We start from the raw sequence: 10,992 nt of genomic DNA on the forward strand, positions 1-10,992 counted from the left end.
AAAATCTTCAAACATGCACAAATATACAGATTTTTTAGATATATGCAATTTGTCATGAAATTGGATAAAATATGCAAAAAATGCATAGATATGCACCTTGCATATTTTCCGCCCTCTAGTGATCACACAGGCATTTGTTTGGAGTTACAGATTCAAATGTATGTTTTTGTAATTTGTAAACAAATTAATAATTCGAGGTTATAAATTTCTAAATATGTACCGTCATTCAACGATTTATCCTTTTCAATCTGATTGTCACTTTCTCTATTTATCCATGGTTACCGGAATTTTAAATAATTACGAAGCAACAGGTATTTACGTAATGTTAATTAGCCAGATTACCTTGAAAAACATTGCTGCCGTTTTTCTAATATTGTTTTTTGCAAATTTCCCAGTTTTTAGAACACCTCCAGAGGAATGGCGCCAATTTTGAATCACCCTGTATGTGCAGATTAATATGCTAGGTATATACATATTGTGTATATGTGCAGGTCAATATACGATGCTCAAATCAAATATTCCGGTAATATACATGAATGTATATCCACGGTATATTCAAAATTGGTTGAATATAAATTTTCAGTGTCCGCAGCAGAAAACTCGGGGACCTGAAATTAAATTCTCTTTTACTACTTACCAGATAATTCACATTTCTCTCGCCAGGTCAATAATAATGATAGAAAAATACTTAGGTATATAAAGAAAAATGGTTTAGTTTTTCATTATTTTAATTTTACCGACCTCTCTAAGTTTTGCTAATTCGGTCGAGAAGCCTATTAAATGCATCTCGCTAGATATACATATATATTTAAACGTGTTCGTTATGATACAGATTACGTCTTGCCTTAGATACATCAAATACAATTTTATATATTTTCAGACCTAAATGAAAAATATTACGTACTCTCAAATTATTTGCATTGTTTCTTCTTGTCCTAGTGTTAAACCTAATTTAATTGGAAAAAAATCGAGGTTCTGAGAATAACCGACTTGTGTTTGATTAAGTATGTTCCTACTTTAAGATAGGAAAAAACATAACTCTTTTGTTATGCTAGGTGATTTTGCAGTTTTAGGGTAATATCATAAAACTATTAACTGTATTTTGTTGTTTTGGCCATTATTAAAATTTGTAATTGCTTATAAAATTTTTGTTAAGAGCATATTGCGAAACACCTTAATTAGGATTAAAAATTGTTAAAGATGGATGGAGAACAAAATGAAAAAGAAAAAGCCACAGACCGGGAACATGCAAGGAATATAAAATAAGTCTACTGTTTTTCTGATAAAGGTTTGTTTTTTAGTTCACAGTCACACATCATTGCAACAACGGCAAAAATGCAGAAATATATTTTTTTATACATATATAGTTTCCTCCAGGTAACCCGGACGGTTCTCAAAATCTCTAGCCGAGGTGCGAAATTTCCGCTTGTCAGTGTCATATTTGACAGTAAATGTGGCGCAAATGGGGCTCCCATTTACTGAAATACCATCAATTTCGGTCCCCCCATTCCAAACGTGAGTACCCCAGGCCATTTCCGTTACTCTGCCCCCCTTCTAAACCCTGATCGCCCCGATTAGGGAATTCCTGGATCATGGTTATATCTGGCCAAACGGTGAATGTGGACAACTTTAAATTTTGCATGAGGGCTCTTCTGATTGCTCATCAACAGTTCAACGCCGCCGATGTCGCGCGGCTTTTCGCTGGTGTTGACTTGGCGCACCACGTTGTCCATCCATTGCATCAGCGGCCTCACCAGGTAGCAGAACTTGAACAGATCGCAAGTATCGGCCAGGTTTCCTCTGCGCTGCTCGCAGAGGAAAAATTGATGTCAGGTGTTTACTGGACATTGCGAACTTTATGCCAGTGACTAGAAGCCAGCATAAAGTTATGGAGGATCAACTTGCTGCACTGATTGCCCTTATGCAGGGACAGAAGGAAGAACAAGATCGACGTCACCGTGAACTGGTTGAAACGCTAGCTATCAGAGATGAGCAACTAGAGGCTAGATTAAACCGAAAAATGGAAAATCTTCGCAGGTCGTCGAGAGCCCTTGCGCGCTAGTATAAATACGGCAAGGCGACCGGAGTCAGTTAGTTAATCAGACATATACAGTGAAATATTTAAAGCGATATACAGAGTGTGTTCGATTCGCGAGCTATAGTTTTGAGTTAGTGATTGTTATAGTTAGTATTTGGGAGTTCAATAAATTGTTGTGCTTTTTTTATTGGTTTACTGGAATCATTCGAACCCCGGGAAACGTAACAATTGGTTACAATTAATTACAATATCATGTACATTCCCAGAACATACACATGTACATTCACTGAACATATGTATATTCTAACATTTCTGGGACATACATGAAACGTTCATAATAGATTCCATGTATGTCCTATGAATATGCATGTACATCACATGAATGCTCCAGGTAAATGCAGGCAATATTATTTTGCTATGTGGGTATTGTGTCTTTAGCTTTGTGTTACTCCATAGTCACCGGAGTTTTTAATAATTACGAAACAACTGGTATTAAGTATTGTTAATTAGGCAGATTACCTTGAAAAGTATTGCCACGCTCCTTTTAATCTAGCTTTATGCAAACATCTGAGTATTTAATAAGAATTTATTTTTTAAAGACAAGAACATGATTCTTCGGTGTCTGTCTCTTTTATAACCAAAGCTTGGTACGAGGTCCACCACAATAGAAAATGAATGAGGTTGGCGAGACCTCACCGTCAAAATTTTCTCAATTTTATTTGGTCACATAAGCTGGCAACAGTGCTCTGTGCACTGTCATTCCCTATCATTGAAGGTTCCTATTTTTTCCGCTGGGGATGGTGAGCGAGGAGCTAGGAGTGAGGAGCGACTCCCTGGGATGCTCCCAGCACTGCCTTCTCTCAAAGTCAAGAATAGACACCCAGGGTGTCTGTGCTTGGTTGTACAGAGTGTCGGTACTCACAGAAATGCACAACTACTGACACTTTCTCTAATAAATGTATAATTATATATTTTCAATATTATGCAATTGCTGGTTTTTAATAATAATATTTTTCCTATTTGACTTATTTGTGACGCTGTTATTTTTGCGTCGCAAAAATGTTTACTGCTTATAAAAACATTTGAGAATGTGTTCAATGTTGATGACATATGTTGTCTTGACCATTCCTCCTCCATCCATCCCCACCATAAAACTCCTGATCTTTGCCACCGAGGATCCCGTCTTCCTGACAAATGCAAGGGTCCGTCTCCACTCCAAGGATGAAAATTTGATGCGGGAGTGTGTGGAGGCCTCAAGGAAGCGCCTCCTAGTAGACGACCAGCGATGGCAAGCTCCTAATAGGTGGTATGATGGTTTCTCCGCAATTCCACATTGTGACTACACGGGGCTATCACCAATTCCTATTCGGTGTAGGTGTCTGGTCAGACCACAGTTATTTTAAGTTTCAATTGTGTTCCAGTGAGAGATGAGCTTTCTTAGAGCTGGAAGATTTTAATTTGGAAAGACAACCATTTGATTAAGAAGATTCTGGTTATGGTTTTGAGAATCAATTAGTCGCCGGACTACCTCAGCCTATTTATTGAAGTACATATTGCAATTCTGCTAAGAATTAATGAAAATATATTTGTTTACAATACTATCACACAACATAGAAGCAAATAATTAACCACTTTTGGAACGTTGTGATCGTTATAAATATGATTTTCTGGAGTTCCACTAGTTTCGGGAGTAAAAATAAACACACGTGTTCTTCGATGCCAGGTTTCAGCTGACACAGTAATCATACAGACATTTCTTTTGAGGTTCAATTTATAGACACCATCAACCAAATCTGCTGTAGCAAGCAATTGGCCTGTTTTGTTGTAAATCGTACATCCAGAGTCATGAAAAACTGCTTGATTTACCCTGGAAACTAGCTGACTTACCGATAAAAGGTTGGTTGAAAGTTCTAGAACACACAACACATTTTCCACTGTTACATTTTCCTAAAGATTGTGTAATTATCTCAATGTTCCCGGGACATTTCACTTGCAGCTTTTGTTTGTTTGCAACTATAATTTCTGAAATTATTGAAGGCGAAGGACTCTTTATCTAACTTTCGTTTGGTGACATATGGTTACTTGCCCCTGAATCCAAATAAAAATGTTCCTTACTGTAGTTTCCGCTCAGGAACACAGCAGTAAAGGCATTTTTCTCCGACGATTTCTGGTTAGACCTGCATTGTGACATGTAATGACCTGGTTTTTTGCACTTATAGCAAATTACCTTGCGTTTGTTCCAATGTTTATTTACATTTCGACAGTCATGGCTTCTGTCATTTGTCTTCCTTTCGTCATTGCTGGCGTTATCTCCCTTGAACTGATTTTGTAAACTGTCATGTTTTGCTGCAAAAGCACCTGTTCGAGTTCCATCATATGCGCTTATGTCTATTCCTGAATGTTCGATAGCCTTTATCATAGGTGAATATCTATCAGGCAATCCCGCCAAAATAAGAGACCCAACCCATTCATCGTCCATTTTGAAACCGGTTCTCCGAAGTCTCTGGGCTGATTCAATTACCTGGTTCGCATAATTATCCATTGACTGGCAGTTGTCGAGCCTCAATGAGATTAGGGATCTTAGCAATCCTATTTTACTTGTAAAACCAGTGTCTTCGTAAAGGCTTTTGATTTTCTCCCCAACTTCTTTGCACGTTTTTCCTTCTTTAACATGGCCGTATAGTGACGGATCTATAGTCAAAACCAATTTAGCTTTTGCTTTCGGTATCAGCACCGTATCAGTCTCACTACCGTCCACACACTTTGTTAAACCTTCTAAAATGAAAACGTTCTCCATGGCGAAACACCAATCTTTATAGCTTTCGCGTCCTATTAAATTCAGTACACTATTTAGATAGTTTACAGCCATTCCTACCGAAATTCTGAACAGCACGGTAACGAACAAAAAACTCGCGATTAGCGTTTTGGCCGTTTTCTTCACCCAGGAAAGGAAAAAAAGCTAGTCGATTTGCCCTGGGCCCATAACCTATTATGATATTATGGAAGTTCGACTAGTTTCGGTAGTAAAAATAAACACACGTGTTCTTCGGTATCTGAGAATAGACTAACTATCTTGATAATGAACAGTGTTGCCAAGTCGGCATTCTCCAGGTGGAGCCACAGAAGGTAAAAATAAATCTTTGGAACTACAATTCAACAATAATGACAATATTTGATGGATAGATGAATGGTACATTCTGTAAGCACATTCACTCAAACACGCATTAAGGTTACTGTGTCACATATTGCAAATGCTTTTATACAAGCAATTCTCAAACCTAACGAAAAATGTACAAACAACCAGCTATCATAAAGTAAGGGATATATTTCCAGTTATCATATATTTTCAACATTTTAATTTGAAATTTCGTCAGCAAGACTTAAACTAAATAATCGACTAATTGCATTCAATTGAGGCAAGTGTGAAAACGTCCTAAAAATAATTAAAACCAACAACAAAAAACCGGAAAATAATAAAGCATTTTAGATATATCCATTTCGTCAACACATTATGCCAACCGATAAATTCCCTCTTGAAGCTGACTGTGAAACTCACGTTCAATCTTTATTCTATAAATCAAGAGGTTTTTAAAAGATGTCTTTATTTAGTTTCAGTTTTTAATCGTCACCCTCCCATGCCGATTGTCGCATGATGGACAAATCGACGATGAGTGTTTAAAGCGCTCTTTCTATTGAAAGAAGCATTGCAAATTGTGCATTCAAAGGGTGGATTGGCCGCATGAGACGTCATATGGCTTTTTAGATTTCCTTTTTTTGAATACGTTTGGTTGCAATAATTGCACGAGTATTGTTGTTTCTTTGTTTTCCTTTTAAAATGCTCTTTTTGATGTTGATGGAGATCACGTATGCATTCGAATCTCAAGTTGCAAACGCTGCATTCGTGAGGGCGGTCGTCTGAATGAGTTTTCACATGTTCCGATAAACCCGAGGAACACGAAAACGCTTTATGGCAAATTTTACATTGATACTGGATTTCTTGAGTATTTAACGATACATTTGCCTTACGGTTTAATCCGCAAATCATGTTTTCAAGAGATTTAATGTCCAAATGTTTGATAACATGAGCATTAAAATCACGTATTAAAACAAACGTTTCTGCACATCCGTTACATTTGAAGCCTTCTGATTCTTCTGTAGCATTTGTGTTCAGTATTCGCATATTTTCATCGTTCTCTAAATTATCTTCGATTTTGAAGATGGGTGTCTCATCACTGGCATCTTTTTCTAACTTTGCCATATCCGACAATGTATGATCTTCGATTTGACTTTCTTCGTTCAATTCAACATCAAACATGTGTCTAGTTTCATTTGGATATCTACAAACAAAGAAGTATACATACAAGCAGCGTTTTGGCCTTATTATTTCATAAAAACAATTGCCCCCTCTCTTCCGACAATTACGGCATCATCATCAAGGCCCAACAAGGAAGCAATAAGTCATATCGAAAACAGGAAATCAAAATAGTGAAAAAATCAATCAATTCAAAGTACGACGGAAAACAACAGCACATACATTAAAATGTTTCAGAAACGTTAAAAGAATGTAGAATAAATAGGATTGAGGAAAATTAATTATAATTACTTTCAACTGGTCATCAATAAAGTTAGAATACCAGGCAGAAACCACTTAATTTTACATGTTGGTTGAATATTGGAAAAATACTTCTTGGAATTCAAGTTAGTATTAGCTGTTTGGGACTCTGCGTTTTATTATACGGCATTAGCTCGCATGTTGGGCCATGCTAAATGTACGGATTCAGGTGCATCTCTCATAAGACTGGCAACATCGTTGACAATTCAGGGTTTGGATTAAACTGCTCATAATGTAATTATTCTCATGAAATCGATTTTTTTCTCGGCATAGAATTCCATTACTGGTATGTTCGGACAATGGTTCAGAATTTTCTAATTCAGAGTTTGCTAAATTTGCTCAACAATGGGATTTTAAGCCTGTGGTCCCGTCTCTGAAGTATGTCATAAAAATGTAAAACTGAAGGTAAAGATCAGTATTTGGGGATTCCGAACCTGAGAAACACTGTTCTGTATGGAAAACATAGTCCTGCTTTTTCACCAATGAATAGGTATTTTAGGGATGATTTTCTAAAACCCAAATTTGGATTATGACTGTAGTAATAATATTACTTATTATTATAATAAAGTGAGTACGACAATTTTGAAGAGAAAAGGAAAAGAAGTCAAGAAATAGCGTTTAACAAAAATGGGACCTTGACAAGTTCAAAATAAAACTGAATTAACGCAACCCTGGAATATGGGGTAAATTATCAACAAAATTGTTGTCTTAGGTCTTACAGAATAGTGACGAAAAATGGATCTATGATAATAAGCAATAGTAAATTCCATAAAAAAAATTGTGGTCTCGCAAGTATCAGGTACTAAACCATCTAAATCACTAGGTACTGACAGTAATGTCTAAGTTGCTTCTAAACGACTGGGATCAAAATAAACAAATTCCTAGCCTCTAAAGTGAAAATTGCGACAGATGTAGTAACTACACCGCAGATTTGATCGCCATAAAATTTGAAGCGATGTAAGCCGGACTTACATCGCTGTAGGCTCGGTACAGCCATACAGAATTGCATTTTTATTTCATTTCTCGAGATGTTAATACAATATATAAACACATGTTAATACAATATAAACAGTTAAATGTCATAGAGAATCGCACCATAGGTATTCCAATACTTTAATTTGGACGCAAACGGTAACGGCGAACGCCAACGCAAACTGCAAGTTGATAAATCGGAATAAATACTTTCGATTGCTGCGCTAACTGACTCGAAAGGTTCAGCTTACTCATCATGCGGAAATTTTATTCTTGTTTCTAGAGCATTCTGCAACTGCGAGACATCGAGATGGTCTCGCACTGTCGGGTTCAATTACTTCTACGGAAAACCCACTACACTGCTGGACGGGTCGCAACAATTGCCCGCTTTTGGTGATAACGGGTACTAGCCTTACTGTCCCGTTACTTCCCGGCAGAATCTGAGATCCTGTTCCAATAGCCCACTTTATCTTTTTTTCATTATCGTTCCCCACAAGAAGAAGTTCACCCTCTGCAATACTACATATAGGTTTACATTGTGAAATTGCATGCAACTGTCCTAAATACTTGATCAGAATCTTCTACGAATATCTTATCTAATATTTTGAATACTAGCCGCCTATCGAATTCGGCAAGTACAATTTCAGTTTAATCTTTAATAAACATATCTTATGTTATTGGTACTATTTCACTGTTATCAGTTGTTGCATAGGTAACGTGAAAGAAGTGAATTTATGATTTCCTCACACTCACACATTAATGTCAATAAGTCTTCTTACTGGAGGGAGGAGTTTGGCTGCTGTTGTGTATAAAGAAAAATATCCTAGCTATCATGGTAATATAGGTAACGTTTTTGCGGGAATACGAAGTTGCTCATCAGCTTTCGTCAGATGAACAACAGCTCTCCAAACGATCCACTCTTTGACTGTTTCCTAATTTGTTACAAAGTATTTCACACTTGCGGTCCAACCTCGAGGTTGAAGCTTCACTAAGTGTGTGTTTTTGCCCTCCCCCAGACAAAGAAAGAAATTCGAGCTCGTGTCTCCCTCAGAGGCATGTGCAGGTCCCCCTTTTCGGGCTCCGGAAAGCCCCTCAGTGCAGTGCCGTTCAGGATAGAGTTCCTGGGTGCATTTTGTGATCGACATTGCCAGCTTGAAATACCAGAAGTTCCTTCCTCCAGCGCAACTTCCAACCAACAAAATGAGCTCCCGCGAGCGGAGCCCTTCAGGTTCCGATAGCGAAGACTCAAACGTGTCAGCAACGGAACAAGGTAAGCCTGCAAGACGCCCTGCCCAAAAACCCCGCACCCTGCTTTCTTTTAAAGCCAAAACCAAGGCGTCCGACCTTCAGTCGCTTCGCTTGGCAAATTCCAAACTTCAGGAAAGCGTCACTTCTCTCAAAAAGCAGAATCAACTGCTAGCCCAAAAACTTGCCGAGCAAGATCATAAGATCTCGCTCCTGCTCTCTGCCGTAGCCGAGGCACAAAAGCAAGCCCTCCCAAAAGCCCCCAGCAGCCACTCAGCCGAAAAAATGGAAGTCGACAACTTCCCGCCCCTGAAAGCCAACCCAAGGCTCAATATCCCGAAAACTTCAAACCCGGCACTCCACGAGCACATGGTCCAGCATGCGCAAGCCCCCCAACCCGCTAAAGCCCCTCAGACTGCCCCAGCCCCTGCCGCCACTTCGGCACCCCAGCCCTCAGGCCCTGCCACCACTTCGGCACCCTAACCACCCAAGTCCGCGATTCCCATCGTCATCAGGAACACTGCGGAATGGACTAAGGCCAGAAATCTCCTTGTGCAAAACAACTGCACATTCACTAACCCCAAAAAAGTAGCGTTGGGCATCCAGATCCACCCCAAAACCACAAATGACCACACAAATGACCACAGTGTCATCACTAAGCTTCTCGATCGAGAAAAAATTGAGTTTCACACTCACATCCTCCTTTAGGACAAAAAGTTGATCGCCATTGTCAAAGGGCTTTACAATCAAATGGCACTTCCCGAAATTCAGGCCGAACTCGAGGAACTAGGATTCACCCCTTCAGAAATCCAACTCTATAGAATGGGAAACCGCAAAACGGCGACCAATATGGTCAAAATGCTCCTCCCAAAGGAGCAAACCAGCATCTTTGAGGTCAAGTACCTCCTAAACCTGTCAGTAGCTATCGAACCCCAAAGGCATCCCCAAACAAACATCAGGCACATTCCTCAGTGCAAAAGGTGCCAAAAATTCGGCCATACAATGGCAAACTGCATGGCAAAACCATTCTGCCACAAGTGCGCCCAACAGCACTTCTACTCAGAATGCAAAAAGCCGAGAGACATCCCGGCTAAATGCATAAACTGGAAGGGTCCCCATCCGGCAAGCGACTTCTCTTGCCCCAAAAACCCAAACTTCCTTGCCCAAAAGCAAGAAAAAGCCAATACAGCCAGCTTCGAAAACAAAGTTTCGCCTGACATCTCCTACGCCGCCAAAGCTTCCGAAGCCCAGTCTCAAGCACCCCCAAATCCCACCGTTTCAAACCCCCCCGTTCAAGCTGCCCAAAAAGCCCCCCGTGAACCCAAAACGCCCCGACCCGCGCCCCACAGAACACCCGCATTAACCCTGCGCTAATGCAACTCCTCCTCATGCCTGAATGGCTGAGAGCGAAATCCAAGCCAAAATCAACAAAATTGCTGCCATGATTGGCAATTGCCCGGCTCTTCAAGCACTGGCATGAACTTAAAACCAGCCGGCGTCCACATCGTTTTCTGGAACGCCAACTCATTGTACCCCAAAAGGTACGAATTTGAAGGCTACCTCCGGGAAAACGATGTGGACATCGCGTTAATCCTGGAGACTTTTCTGCAAACTCAAACACTCTTCCAAATTAATAATTATAAAATCTACCGTAACGACCGCGCCAACAGTCGAGGGGGCGGCACTGCCATTATTGTCAAAAACTCCATTTCCCATTCCCCAAACCCCCCTATCGCCAACACCTCAATCGAACACACGTCGGTCACCCTTAACATGGAAAACTCCCAGATCCTCATTATTTCGGCCTACAAACCACCCCATAAACGTACAACCGAACTCGATTACTCGAACCTTCTCAATCGAAACATCCCGACATTACTCGCTGGAGGTTTGAACTCCAAAAACACTTCCTGGGGCTGCAGGAAAACAAACCCTGAGGGGCGCAAGCTCCTCAACTACGCACAAGACTTACAATTCCAAATTCATGCTCCCTCAGAGCCAACACACTATGACCACAATACCTCCGACATTCTCGACATTGCCATTTCCAAAGACATTTACCACATCCTCCACGTTACAAACTCCGATTCCCTTAGTTCTGACCACAACCCTATCATAATCGACA

The 10,992-nt window shown here is 39.9% G+C and overlaps 2 protein-coding genes across 4 annotated transcripts in view; both read right to left on the reverse strand.

Annotated features, from left to right (window-relative positions):
* Positions 1–3,561: 3,561 nt before the first annotated feature.
* LOC125505644 lies at positions 3,562–5,281 on the reverse strand. The gene is made up of 2 exons (XM_048669856.1): positions 4,266–5,281; positions 3,562–4,215 (listed from the first exon to the last, which is right to left on the reverse strand). Exons 1-2 carry the CDS (start codon positions 4,905–4,907, stop codon positions 4,210–4,212), a joined length of 648 nt encoding a protein of 215 aa, XP_048525813.1. The 5' UTR covers positions 4,908–5,281; the 3' UTR covers positions 3,562–4,209.
* Positions 5,282–5,343: 62 nt separating this feature from the next.
* The window catches only part of LOC109540846 (zinc finger protein 570), a 12,807-nt gene continuing 7,158 nt past the window's right edge, over positions 5,344–10,992 (reverse strand). For all 3 annotated transcript variants that reach the window (XM_048669854.1, XM_048669853.1, XM_048669852.1), the window contains one exon: positions 5,344–6,375. In XM_048669854.1, coding sequence (XP_048525811.1) covers positions 5,664–6,375 — 712 coding nt within the window. In that variant the 3' untranslated portion in view covers positions 5,344–5,663. The remainder of the gene's footprint in view (positions 6,376–10,992) is intronic.

The sequence above is a fragment of the Dendroctonus ponderosae genome, unplaced genomic scaffold (genome assembly GCF_020466585.1).
Source record: "Dendroctonus ponderosae isolate FM_Combo_2020 unplaced genomic scaffold, Dpon_F_20191213v2 Dpon_F_20191213_9, whole genome shotgun sequence".
In the NCBI taxonomy this organism is placed as follows: Eukaryota; Metazoa; Arthropoda; class Insecta; order Coleoptera; family Curculionidae; genus Dendroctonus; species Dendroctonus ponderosae.

What these genes read in the sequence shown, in the direction of transcription:
- LOC125505644 (XM_048669856.1), bottom strand. Translation starts at nt 4,907, where the DNA reads ATGGCTGTAAACTATCTAAATAGTGTACTGAATTTAATAGGACGCGAA.